The sequence below is a fragment of the Euwallacea fornicatus genome, chromosome 13 (genome assembly GCF_040115645.1).
Source record: "Euwallacea fornicatus isolate EFF26 chromosome 13, ASM4011564v1, whole genome shotgun sequence".
Taxonomy (NCBI): domain Eukaryota; kingdom Metazoa; phylum Arthropoda; class Insecta; order Coleoptera; family Curculionidae; genus Euwallacea; species Euwallacea fornicatus.
In genome coordinates, this window is record NC_089553.1 from 4,604,462 (window position 1) to 4,618,784 (window position 14,323).

Consider the following 14,323-nt stretch of genomic DNA (forward strand, 5'->3'; position numbering starts at 1 on the left):
CTCCCGGGAGCTTTTATTAGTTCAACTCTGAAACCCCCTGTATATCGCAACCCCAGTGAAATAGCTAGTTCTTAATTCTTTGGCCGCCACTGGCGCTGACTAGATGTAGGTAACACGAATTTCTCAGTTTTATGTTTGGAATATCTGCATATTCGCACGATTATTTGATATAAAATTTGTGCTAATTTTCTTGTTTAAGCAGATAATATGGATGACCCCCTTAAAAAAATGACCGACGAATTCGGACGACACAGATTAACAGGTAGGCGTAATGGTTGGCGGCAAAACTTCCCCAAATCTCGTGTCCAACGGTCAGGAGTTGCGTTTAATGCCGTTCTAAAAATCATTAAATAAGCGAAAGTTGCGAAATTTATTAGAATTTATTTATTTTTTGTAATTTCCGATAGGTGCGAAAATTTAAACGTTCTCTCCGATTGCCTTAAGATTTCGCAATTTTTCCGAAATTTCGAACGCACCATTGGGATCTCGAAAACGGCAAGAAATTCAGAGTTGGCTGAATGGAGGCGAAGTCGGCCAAACTTCTGGAGGATTAAGAGGACGTGGCGGCAGGAAACGTTCGCATTTACACCCCCAGTCGAAAATAGGCTGTTCTGAATCCGGAGCAAGTTTTGTCAATGAACGTAACGCGGTTGACACGCCAAGAGACATCGATATTTAAGTAATTTTAATTGAAAACAACGCAAAAATGATAAATTTAAAATAATAGTTCAAAATGGCGAACCTCGACCTTTGTACGTAAATTTCTCCGTAAAGCATCGAACGGAAAGATGTTAACCGTTTCAACCGAGGTAGAAGCAGGGACAGACCACTTAAAAAGTCACTAACAACACGGGCCCACGTGTTAATACCAAACTGATTCTGACGCCATGTGATGCGTTTCGCGTGAGGATTTTCATCACTCTATACGACCATTGGAGCACCCGTCCTTGTGAAACAAACCTCATCAATAAATAAAGTTATTTAACCGAAACGTGGTTTTGCTGCAATATGCGTTGTAAAAACCATCGGCAAAGTTGTACCCGCTTTTGAACCCGGCAAGGGTGCAATAGCTGCTGGTGGAACACCCGCCACGGTGCGGAATGGGCGTTTTTGCACGTGCGCTGTGACGGTAGGTGGTTCTCGAGGTTGATGCAAATTTTTTTCCTTAGGGGCCACCGACCATTTGGTTTGAAGTTGCGTTTTTTTCTTATCCCACGAAAAATTGACGGAAATGTTTTGCGCATGTCGGCGACTCGGTACAAAAGTCAGTTCGCGGGTGTTGCATCTTGCTTCGTCATAAGATGCGTCTTTTCAAATGTAATTTGGACCATTTCAACAAATTGAAACAAAAAATTCCATTGGAGAGTGTGAAACACTCGATGGAGTGCGACCATGAATGAAATCACTTCTTGCCAATATCGTCTTAGAGAATATATAGTTTGTCATAACTTATCAGAAGAGAAAAACGTGTTTATTTTGTTTCGTATGTTTTGCGTTCTTTTTAATGAAAATTACTTGAATGTCGATGTTTTTCAGTGTTGATACGAAAACACTACGCTTTTGAACGGAAATTGCCCAAGAGCCAAAACGGCTCGTTCCCGACCAGGGGTTTATGCGCGGAAATTTTCTAGCGCAATGTCTCCTATAAACTTTTGAAGCACCCTGTATGCACTTATCCCCTTCAACGAACGTGTTTGCGTTCATCAACTTTTGTATTTTAAGACCGAAACGTCGACTCCTCTCAATTACCAGAGAAATGGTGTACAGGGTGATTCAAAAGTACGGGCCGCTACTTTGGGGACGCGTAGTTTCTTAAGAAGCTCATGAAGATTTAAAGGTGGGGCTGATGATGTGGCCTCTGACCCCCCCCCCCCCAATTGGCGAATGGAAAGTCGCAGAGAGTTGAAATTTGGCAGATGGCCATAAAATTGGATCTGGAATACTTTTACAAAAGGAAAATTTAAAAATAACCGTTGGTGTGACGTTTTGTGGTGGTGTACATGCTTATTTTTTGACGGAACTTTTGGTAAAATTTTGACGCGAAAAGGTGGTATTCGCTAAAAGCAACCTCTTTTACAGTGAAAATGCACTATTTCCCAAATTCGCTTACATTTAGCGTTTCCCAGAAAAATGGGCCCTGAATGGTCATAATTTGTACATATTACAAAAAAGTTCTATAAAGAAATGCAAAAGAAAATGAAATTTCGTTGATCACAGCGCCATCTACCATGAATCTAAAAAAACATTCCAGACAAATTCTACGTACTTTTTGCCGTAGAATTCCAATTAAAAAGTGGGGGATGCGATTTAAGAATTCAAAGGGTACCCCCCACGGAGGGGGACAGAGGGACACAAATTTTACCATTAACGTATTTGCGGTGTCTCAAGTTAGATGTTGCACCCTGTAAATCTAATAAGCCATGGACTTTTTCAAGACACCAAACGTGGTTTAGAATCGGTCCCCTCGAGCTGCGGCCCTTTCCCCATTTAGCCGACTTCGTAAGTGTTAGTTTCCAAGATCCCCTCACTACTCATCGAAAAAAACAGACCCTGTATTTTTCTAACTTTCCTTACACGACCATCGTCAGGTTTGTGCGTGATTAACAAGTATACCCCGTGACTTATAGCATGTTTTAAATGGTGCTTTAGATGTTTTGGAAGAAGACTTCGAAGACGACCCATCTATCCGCCCTTGGAACGGACTACTGCGTCGCAAAAGACTTTCGTCCAGTAAGTTTCAACTTCGCCCACATCTTGTTCGACTTCAACTAACCAATCACGTTATGCATAAATCGTTGAATCATCGCAATATTTGAATGCTGATGACAATGATAATTGTTTAATAGTTGATAGATCAGTTCGGAGGAGAATTTGGAACGTTCGATGATCTGCCGAATTCGTAGCGACGATGATTCTGTCAAGAACTCAATGGGTTGATGGTTCATTGGAGATTTGAATGCTTTGACAATTGTTTATTTGCAATTTTAAATGCAAATTGCTTGTAATTCATTTGAGGGAAATTTAGACGCATTTTAAAATTAATGTTGCTTACTGAGCGGAAGCTGAGGGAATTAGTAATAAATTTTAGGCCCAGTTGTTCAGGTCAGTTTAAGCTTAGCCAACACGTATAGTAATTGTCTTCCTCGTGGGTGTCAGTAATAACCAGAAGATTTAGCTGAAGCAAGATTTTAAAGTCCGATTGAGTAACCGACCCTTAATCGACCACCAATAGATTCGTGTGGTTATTATGAACTTTAAGCACATTTTCCGCTTTTCGTGTGTTTTCCTTCATTATGCTTTTGTGTCGCTTGCACAATAGGTAGTCCCGCTTCCTCTATGGACGGTCTTTGGGAACAGCACCAACATCGGCTTAGCGAAGCTGGTCTTAGCCACCACTCAGGTATAGTTATTGGTAGAGGGAACACTTACCTAACACGCTAATTTCATTAAATGATTGATAACGAAAAAAGTTCTTACTAAAAAATTGGTTTTGGATAGAGAAATTGACGAATAATGGCGATAACAGTTACACATGTGTCGAGTGCGCGAAGTACTACTTTGGCGCTGAGATCGAAGCTTAAAGGTTTTCCTACGAGGGGATGTAAATTTTAACCTTGCCACTCTGTAGCTCTGAAATTATCCACTTTCGGTTTGGAGCAATGATGGCTTAATCGTTTCACTGTCGACCTGGCAAAGTCCGACTGAGCTTTGTAACAATTTTAGAGAGACACAGTGTGCAACAGCTTCCAGATGTAAGTTCTACCCCCCCTCCCTGTTGAGCTTTTCACGAATAATTTTTTTTTTACTGCAAAAACAGCATCGAATAGTACAGAAAATCTTATCTTTAGACGTTTCTTTATTTTTTTTTTAGATGTTGCTGACGTCACCGGAAGCCCAAAAGGGCCGAATTTTTAAATTGAAACGTGGCATCTCGAGTTGAAGGTCTCTGAAAACGACATTCGATGCTGTGTTGCGATTCAAAATTTATCGATTAATTTTTGAGAAAAACAGGTTAAATTCGGCGAAAAATGCGATACAAACTCAGTGAAAATCGTACGTAAACAATGGAAGACTCGTTTGTTAATAGGAAACTGATTTATTTTAGATTTTATGCTCACATTGGGTCTTTGGTTATTTATTTATTTTTATTATTATTTTTTTTTATCAAAGACTTTGTGAGCGCAAGATGGACAACAAACTAACCAATTTCCTATCAGCAAAGAAACGCCTTCACTGTTTACACACTATTTAACTGAGTTTGTATAGCACTTTTTTTCCAAATTTACAGATTTATAGATATCTCAAAAACTAATCGATACATCCTGAATCGCGACGCACCATCGGATATGGTTTTAAGAACTCTTCAATTTGGGACGTCACGTGACCCAGGTCTCGATATTAAATTAGCGGCCATTTTGGGCCACCTGTGACGTAATCAACGTTTAAAAAAATGAACGAACGTCTGAAAGTAGCACTTTTTGCCCTGTTTAATGCCGCACTGTATCGTCGCAAGTCTGCGAGGAGAATTTAATTAATAAAATCACTGACAAGTAGCAAGTGGGTGGTTATTAATCTCCGTGATTAAGAACAGCTGACATAATATAATCACTATTAATGTCCATCACATTCTGCGTTTGAAATGCTGATTGTATTGAACAATTTGATTGTAGTTTGCACGCAAATTGGCGGAACAAATCGGGTATATCCCCCATGATTTACTGGGAAAACTGAGAGTCTGAGCACGTCTCAGGCGTTTAATCTTGGTTACATGGAACATGAATGACAATATGATAGACGGTCTGGTGGCAAAACCTTACTTTTGCCTCGGCCACCAACATACAGGGTGGTCTCCACCGAAAACTTTCCACCGCAGTTGCCTGTGCTCGGATGTAGAAAATGCGAAAACGCTCCGACCCGTTAACTTTAATTTCAAGGGGGGTCGTAATTTTTTTTTTTTTTTTTTTTTTTTTTTTTGGTATAAACCTTTTCCCAGCTGCAACCTCTAGGCGGGGGTGACTGTTGGTATAAAAATCTCAAATGGAAACGGGCATCATGTTACGCATCATTTCGAAGGGCGTTCAGCCGCCTTTCCAATGGCATCTTATTTTTCAATTTTGGATTATCAGTCCTTTGATAAATCAACGGTTAAAAGTGATATCATCGATTTCACTTGCCGATTATGTCAATTTTTTAGATATGGAAAATGCCCCCCACCGGCCTCCATATACTATGGTAGTACAAGTGCTCTCTGACCTTATTGGACATTTCTGGGGTTATGAGAATATATTCGCGTACAGCACGTTGTTGCAGGCCGTCAACTGATCAAATTGTGTCGCATACAGTTTTGACATTAAATGGTCTTATAAAAAAAAAACTAAAGCGGATACAAATCTGGGGAACGTGCGGGCCATTCAGTAGGTCCCGTTCTCCCAATGTATTGGTGAGGAAATATTTCGTTTAAAAACTGCCTTACCGGGCCCGTGTAGTGCGGAAGATCCCCATCTTGAAAAATCACGTCTTCGACACGGTGACGGTTATTTTGCCGAATTATTTAAGTGAATGCTGGGTCAATGACATTTTCTAGTAAATCCATTCAGATTGTGACGTTGAAAGAATGGACTGGCGATAGGGTGTCCAAAAGGACGAAAAGTTTTCTATGGGCCACCCTGTATGATACGTACAATTGTGGTCGTTTAAGATTCTGCCGATATTTCGCGTCGCGCTTAGAATGAAGAAATTAACTGATTCTTGCGTAAGAACCAAAGAGAATTCGTGTGATTTCTCAAAAATGTGCGGTGTCTGTAACTCGACTAAAGTCGGCGATGTACGGCATTAGGAGTAACAGGGTCCTGGAGCTCGAGAGCAAACGTTGTTAATAATATCTGTGAGCTATGTGAGTGTATTTTTTTAGATCTTTTTCAAAAGAAAATTTATTTTTTTATTATTATTTAAACGTCAATCCTTCGCAGTATGATCAAAAGGAGAGCTGGCGATGAAAATTTTGCAAAAACTCGAAATACTGTTATGGCGCATGTGTGTGTTGCGCACCACACTTCTTTTAAATGATTAGATATTAACGCATGCGCAGCTCCTTTCCATGGAGTATTTCTGAATATTCGATCGCCAGTGATTAGGCCTAATTTTTCCTCTTTTACTAGCGTGGTTAATTTCTTATTACTCTTGATTATGTGATTAATAACTCAAGAAGCAAATAGTCATTTGGTCAGCTCTAGGGCTGATAGTTTCCACAGTACGTACGTCGCCGACCTTAACGGGGCACCGGGTGTTGCGAGCACGATATCAATGCCCCTCGTGGGGCAAAAATAGCAGTTCATAGCGAAGGTGAGTCCTTGTTGAGAACGCCGAGCTGCTCAACTTGGGGATTCTTCAAGTAGGTGGAACGAATTCCCACTCTACTGTTAGGAAAATAGCTTTTAGATGTACAACTAACTTGCGAAATAATTGAAATGGTGCTGGTACGTCCTTTAACGTGGGCAAGCTATGAATAACAACATTAAATCAGAGACAACTCCCTACTATCCCTAAAAATGGCATTTTTTGGTAATTTGTGAGCTACATTTCGCCCTAACAATCGATTATCTATTAACTAATATAACTTTCATTATTTAGATTCCAGTGCTATTTTAACAGAAGACACAGATAGTTTCATAATAGGACAGAAAGTGTGGGTGGGTGGTACAAAACCTGGCCACATCGCCTTCATAGGCGAGACTCAGTTCGCTCCTGGAGAGTGGGCTGGTATAGCTCTGGATGAGCCTATTGGTACTCATAATTACCCCATAATTGGTCATCAATTAAAAAAAAATCCTTTTAAAGGTAAAAATGACGGTTCTGTTGGTGGAATTCGATATTTTATGTGCGAACCCAAAAAGGGAGTATTCTCCCGCCTCACAAGGCTTACTCGGTTCCCCCTAAACCAAGAATATGGGGGCTCTGGTGATACTTTTACATATACTACAAGTCCTGCGACTCAAAATGGAAATATCAAAAAGCATACTTTTTCACCATCATCCGTAGAGGGCCATAGAAAGGCGGTGAAGTCGCCAGATTCCATCTGTAAGTCACCGTGAATGTGAATTGTTGGAAGATCAATGTTCATGATGTTCCAGGTGGTTCTAATACAAGCTTGGCATCTACACACGTAGATTACAAAATCGGCGACAGAGTTATAATTAAAAGTAGCCAAGGTTCCAAAGTAGGTATTGTTAGGTTTATAGGGATTACCGAGTTTGCCGCGGGAGAATGGGTCGGAGTGGAATTGGATGAACCCAAAGGAAAGAATGATGGATCTGTCAATGGAATCAGGTAATCATCCGTTAGAGACGCAGGAATACATTCAGTTTCATACGAAATGCACCACCGAGTGATGATAATAATTAGGTCTTGTAATTTCGGTAAAATAATGCTTCATAGTAGAGCACCAAGTGATCAGAGTTGCACCAAAAAGGAGGGAACGCCAATGGCTCTTTTGTCTCTATTTTTTGTTGAATTGTTTATAAATAAAATAATATTTACATGGAAATATCAGTTTATATTGTTGCCGAGCTGTTAACGGGACGCCTTGAAACTCTCCCAGTGAGAAAGCGTCGAAATTTCTCCCACATCTCGGATTTTGGAGGGTGAGTTATCGGCACGAAGGAGGGCGGACTATCTTGTCGTGAAACTGCCAGAAGAACGAATCGGAACTACGTCGCCATTGCGAGAATGTGGCCTTTATGTTCTGAAGAAGGCATTCAACGACATCGTCCAGCCGGACGTCCTCCTCGCAACAACACCAAATGCGAATATCAACTTCTTAGACGGATGGTCACTGGTGATCGGTTCCAAACCACAGGGTCTGTTGCAGTAGTTTTGATGCGCGATCTCAAAACTTACCGGAAATGCCGCCTTGGCCTGCACGGTGACCGGACCTGTCACCTATCGAACGTCTGCGGGACCTGATGAGTCGCTGTCTTCGTATTTACTTTTACTACCTTCAAATTCACCAAGGCCTCCAAACAATACAGATGATATACGGCACCAGCTTGAGGGTAGCACGGAATGAAATACCCCAGGAGAATATTGATCATTTGTTGCGAATGATTCTCCTAAGAGTGCATGCTTACATTACTGTACGAGGCGATGTTACTGATTATTAACTTTTTAATTAATAAGTGTTTTTTTACTCAAGCTGTAATGCTTCGTCATGAAGTAGTATTTTTCCAAAATTACAAGACTTAATATTATTACTGGGTGGCTCATTTCATACGGAACTGAGGGCATTACTTTATATTGCATGTTTCCAGATACTTTGATTGCCAGCCGAACTTTGGACTGTTTTCTCCGGTATCCAAAGTTAGTAAATCGCCTAATCAAGCAAGGCCTAGTGACCAATGTCAAGTCCATTCCCCGACCGGTCGATTGGCACCTATGAGTGGTATGAGAAGGGCCGGGTCTAAAGAGTCAATGACGTCCAACTTATCAATGCTTAGTTCTGCCTCTGCGGCCGCACGCAGGGTAAGATTGGGTGTGAACTCTTTAACTCCCAAGGTAGGCTGGTGTTTTTGAATAATATGAGCATTCATAAATTTGTTTACATCACGAGGTATTACGTTTGTTGAGGGTTGAAAATTTTTATCGAAAAAGTAGCAAAGTCAGCACCAACCAACCAGGTACAGTGTGTGTAATTGAGTAGTGCATGTTCGTGTCACTTTTATCTTGTGTGGTGTTTTGCATGTCGATTAAATGCAAGTAGGAGTTATCGTTCATCGCTAGTGAAAAATCTACCTTGAAATGTGTTGTCGGGGACGCCAACAGCGTCGTCGCAACGTGGTTAATTGTCTGGGGTGACGTGCAATTTCATAATGCAGTCAAGGAAAAATCTCCTAGAAAAATTCGAATATTGAGGGGGTAACTTCTTGTTGGGCTCTCCCCGTTACGTTTCCTCTAACTTTTTTACTTTCCAAATTCGAAGGCAAAAGGTAGTTTTGCAATCTGCATATTTACTGCGTCTGCGCATGTTTACCACGTTAAACATGGAAATTTTCCTTCGTGCCGTCGAGGACGAATTTCCTTGGATGGCTACCTTCTGCTACGGTTTTGCTACGAGCACCAGCGCCAGAAAGACAAAATTAGTTTACCCTCGCCGGCAGCCCAGCGGCGACTCGTCAGCAACTCCGCAACCAACGGCGTATATGAATGGGCAATTTTTTTTGTGCCGAAGGGAGCGTCGCGTCAATAAATTCCAATTAAAAAAATAAAGGACATACAAGGGCCAGTCTTAGAAAAGCCCCACTAAAGGGAAGAAATGGGCCTTGATAAGCGTAGTGTTGGTTTGTGTTTGGTAATATGCTCCCATTTTAATTGATACCTAAACTGTGTTTGTTTTCCCTTTTAACTATTCTTGTGGGTTTTTTTTTGTCAGAAGGTGCCGTCCAGTACTTCTCCCCATGTACCTACCAGAACCGCTCTTCAGGTAACTTATTAAAACCGTATTGACAGTAATTGTTATGAGCAACATCGCTGGCTTACTAGTTGCGTAACCCTTCGTTAGTAGGCGTAAATCTTATGTATAATTAAATTAATGTATAAAAAGCTTTACATGAAAATATTAATTTGTGATAAGTTTTATTTAGGTAAATGTAGACTTAATGTATGAAAATTATAAAATTTGTAACAAGATAAGAATTTTTCCAATTTTATTATGTTCTAATGAAACTAAATTTAAACATTATTGTTATCAGCTAAATTACTAATTTCTGACTTTAGAAAGCTTTTTGTGGGGGCTACTTACACAGTAATAATATAATTATGAGTTTTCAGTATTTGCAGTTTTTTTTTTTTAATTATTATTTATGTATTTTGTTAAGTTATATTACTAAAGCCTAAATTTAATTAAATAATCAAGCGCCATTATATGTGTATTGTAATATTTCTCTCCACTAACCATTTTTAGGTCCGTATGTGAAAGTCTTATTCACCACAATAATCCCAGTCAACACTAACAGATCAATTTTAGTCTAGTTAGTTCATGATATCAATGAATAAGCCATATTCATGCGTTTTATTTTCCTTAGCTTCCACCCGTTCGATCACTGTGCAAGTATGTTTTCCTTTGCCAGGAATACTTGTTAATTATAATATAGTATATCCTGGTATACGCAACACACATACAGAGTGTTTGGGTTTCCTGTAGCAGGATTTCAACCACTTCTACGCATAAAAATAATATTGGTTTCCATATAAACTACGTGTATTCGAGAATTGCTTTGTTAAGGATATACAGGGTGTTGAAATTTTACGTTTTTTTCAACCTATCTTTTATAACTGCCAAAAGGTATATTTAGCTCTAATTTTGAGCATAAGTCACTCGTTAGCATATGCATGTTTAGATAATGGTAGATGAACGTGAAAATCTACAGGGTAATATTTTTTTGGGGTTCGGACCAATCTTATTGCCCAAAACTTTCTATGGTACCCTGCATAGTATTTAATTTTAGAAATTTAAATTGACCGTTCAATTTAGAAGCTTTTACGTCTTTGGACCATTCCAGTTCATCACCGTTGTTTAGTTATTTGCAAAATGATGAAGTAGTGCGTGCCACGTTTCTCATCCAGTAAAATAATTTGAATCAATATCAAATAATAATTATTACAGAAATTGTTCAAAATGATCGCCATTACTTTCTCTATGTAAATTAGAACGTTGCCATAAACACCGTCGAACATTTATCAAACTCTGAGCAGTTATTATAAGAGCAGAATTCCTTATTTGTCTGATAAGCTCTTCTTGAGAATTTATAGGAATATAGGATACCTTTTCCTTCATAAATTCCCAAACATAAAAATCTAGAAGTGTTAGATCGGGCGATCGAGGAGGCCAAGCAATTGACCCTCCACGACCTACCCATCTTTGTGGGCAGTTTGTATTTGGCCAGTTCCTTATCGCCAGGAAATAATGTCAAGGACATCTGTCTAATTATGTTCGTAATTTATGCTTAAAATTGAAGCTAAATATCTCAAAAACTCGTCGTCTCTATTACAAAGCTTCAACCTTCTACATTTTGAAATAACTGAGATATCCATAGACCTCATCTATGTTATTTGTTGCGTCGATTTCCATGCATTCGAGTCATGGGAAAGCGAAAATTTATATGATAGTGAACAAGGATCCGAGGTTCCATAAAAATTTTACGGTAAAAGGTGTTTTCAAAATTTTTAAATAGCAGATAGAAGTGTTGCAATAAAACAGTTGAAAATTTTTGGTGTTTTGCTTCTAAAAAAAAAACAAGATTGCGCCACATTTGACAAGTGACAGAAACTCCTACTGCTTCTTGAGAACCTTTTGCTATATAGGGAGTTTCTAGATTTTTTCAAGTAGGAAACCAATTGATTGTAACAGTTGGGACCCTTTCGAGGTTCAGTAATTTCAACACACTGTATAAAAAGCAACGGAGCTAACAAATAGTGATATGTTGCCATTTAAAAAGTTTTATGATTGCGGTCTATTTATTATGTTTGGCAGCTTACAAGACATTCTATTATGTAATCCGAAAATTATACAAACGGCAAGAACTTTTTTTATTTTAAATAAATCACCCTTAACAGGGTTATGGAAAAAAGTTGACCCCCGTGATGTTGAAAAATAAGAACTTTTCGAAAAGTTTCGAAAATATCTCGCAACAAATTTTGAGGGGCCGAATTTCTATATAAATTTAATTGCCAAATTTCACCTTTTCGCTCATCTCAGCAGCCCTGTTAATCATTTTCAATGGCGCAGGGGGCTATGTAACATCTCAAATTAAAGGTCTTTTAAAATTTCATTCAATGCTGTGTTGCGATTCAAAATCTATCGATTCGTTTTTGAGAAAATAGCTATAAATTTTGTATGCTCGTGCGGTTGTTAAACGAACATGCATCTATAGTTTTTAATATTTTTGCTCATACACCTTAAATTTTTTCAAAGTAATTGGCATTCGTATAACCTTCCTAATAAATTTAGATAATATTTGTTCCATGTGTTCACCCATGATAAGGTAGTTAGGTTCTAGAGACGCGATAATGCCCCGTGAAGTGGTTCAAAAATAAAACTGAATGCTTGATTTAGGTCGCATTGCCAACAGGAAAATATTTCCACATGTCTTCAATGATTTTCTACAGGAAAGTAACGTGATAGTTCACTATGGATGCGCCCAAACCAAAAGTACACTCATCGTGGAGCGGTGAAGAACGCATTAATCAAAGTATTCGCTTGATAAGATTAAATGGCTAAATCGTTCATGTATTAAGTTTGATTCTCAACTGCTTTTACTTGCCTTTTCGTGAGATAAGTTGGAAATTTTCCATTAAAATAAGATGTAATTTCGTAAAGTTACTAGAGTTTAGGAAATAGCCACATTATGCTTCAATTTACCTAGATTTAGTGTTTAGTAGCCAGTGATGTTGCACAAATACTGATGTCACTCGTTCAAGTCGGAATATAATAATTTTGCAAGTGGGAGAAGGATCGCACAAGGTTTAACATGCCCCCGAGAAAGATCAACAATGAAGTGGGCGGAGCCAGTGTGACTAACGTCTCGACTTTGATGTTGAAATTTTGTATCGATTTTGCTGCGTTCGCGATGATGGAAATTTAAAAAAATATCAGAGTAAAACTCAGCAGAGCAAATAAAGGAAAAAAAAACGACTGATCCATCACTAGAACCAAAAGATCATAAACAAATATCAGCGAATTTAGATCATTATATTCGTCAATGATATAGCTAAATTATGATATAATGCAGAAATGTATAATAATTTATAAATGGGTAAAAATTCGACACTAATCCATCGCTAAAAAAGTTATGTAGATCATTAAAAATTTCTAAAATGGTGGGAGATCTGGCAACTGGATCTGGACAAACTCCGCCCACATCAGCCGCTGGTCTCTCAACGCACTTCGTTGGTCTTTGTCGGAGGCATAGTAAAACTTATGCCTTCCTTCTCCCACTTGCAGAACATTACATATGTTCCGACACGAATTGGTGATACCTGTACATACCGACAGCGAATAGGAATGGGAGGGTCTATTGCGCATCCATAAAATTACAACTATCATATTTATTTTATACCTAATTCAGGATGTGCTGAAGGAGAAACAACAACATATTGAGCAACTATTAAAAGAGAGGGACCTTGAGAGGGCGGAAATTACCCGAGCTGCTAGTCAAGCCGATGAAGCTGAACACAAACTGGCTCTACTTACTCAAGAGTATACAAAAGTAAGTAAAAATATATAATATATACTTATGTGAATAAAACGATAGTTCTTCAGTATCGAACCGAATGCGAAGCCCAACTGCAAGAGCACATTATACTGCTCAATCAACTTAAAGAAAGTAGAAATGAACTGTTGTCGCAGTTGGAGGACGAGAAAAAAAAGAACGAAGATTGGCAGTTTAGATTTGAAGAAGCAGAGATAACTAGGGCAGACTTAGAGGTGAGAATGAATGATTTTTTTACTAATTCGATAGAAGCGAAGGTACTTCATTGCGAGATATTTTATTGCAGAAAGAGATAACTTCTCAAAACGTGAGTTATTTGTGCCGCGCTGTTTTTCTATGTGTGTCTTGTTTTTTTATTATTGTCTGGTTTGGGCTTTGAGACAACACGCGTTTGTCTAATTCTTCATTCATATTATGTACATCTACCTGTCAATAGATAGACAAAGCGGGTTCCGGCTCAGTAACGTTAGCGTTACCGTAGTAGTTTGTACGCTAATGTTAACGTTATTCGTTAATGGCGTAATAATTTTTAGCTATCATTTAAAATTAAAAAAAGTTGCATCGCGTGGTTGGGAACGAACCCGGGTTCGTCAGGTCGACGGTGTGCAGTATTTCGATCGGAGTCAGAACGGTGGAACCGGGGTTCAATCTCAACCGTACCATAAAACTTTTTTTCTATTTTAAATTAAATCTAACAATTATTACGTCATCAACAAATAACGTTAGCGTACGCACTGCAACGCTAAATGTATTGAGCAAGAACCGTCTTTGTTTGTCTACTCCCGTCCCTAAGCCATATTGCTTTACTCTAGATTGCAAACGCAGCTAATGCTGCCAAAATTAAAGAGCTGGAAGAGTCACTGGCAGCAGAGAAAGAAATACTTCAGAATTTGGATTCAGAAATGAGTCGGGAAACCCAAGAAACGCTCAACAAGGCTAACGCTGAGATTGAGAGTTTGAGGAAAGAGCTGCAAGAAACCAGGAATAAACAAGTAGATTTGGAAGGCACATCTGCCACCACCTCAGGTACTGTTGCTTAAATTTTATTTTTTTTTAGTTGC

At 38.9% G+C, this 14,323-nt stretch overlaps 2 protein-coding genes across 12 annotated transcripts in view; one reads left to right on the plus strand and one right to left on the minus strand.

The window, feature by feature from the left end:
* The window catches only part of LOC136342915 (ribosome biogenesis protein BRX1 homolog), a 60,029-nt gene that overhangs the window by 34,972 nt on the left and 10,734 nt on the right, over positions 1–14,323 (minus strand). The window lies entirely within an intron of this gene.
* Positions 1–14,323, plus strand: part of CLIP-190 (Cytoplasmic linker protein 190) — a 35,862-nt gene that overhangs the window by 15,016 nt on the left and 6,523 nt on the right. For 3 of the 11 annotated variants that reach the window (XM_066289172.1, XM_066289174.1, XM_066289183.1), the window contains 9 exons: positions 6,631–6,783; positions 6,838–7,077; positions 7,131–7,326; positions 8,307–8,550; positions 9,425–9,475; positions 13,119–13,259; positions 13,313–13,477; positions 13,549–13,569; positions 14,075–14,288. In XM_066289172.1, the coding sequence (XP_066145269.1) occupies positions 6,631–6,783; positions 6,838–7,077; positions 7,131–7,326; positions 8,307–8,550; positions 9,425–9,475; positions 13,119–13,259; positions 13,313–13,477; positions 13,549–13,569; positions 14,075–14,288 (1,425 nt within the window). Of the gene's footprint in view, positions 1–199; positions 263–2,649; positions 2,731–3,319; positions 3,401–6,630; positions 6,784–6,837; positions 7,078–7,130; positions 7,327–8,306; positions 8,551–9,424; positions 9,476–13,118; positions 13,260–13,312; positions 13,478–13,548; positions 13,570–14,074; positions 14,289–14,323 lie in introns of all 11 variants that reach the window. The other 8 variants (XM_066289176.1, XM_066289177.1, XM_066289179.1 and 5 more) reach the window with 8 other exon arrangements.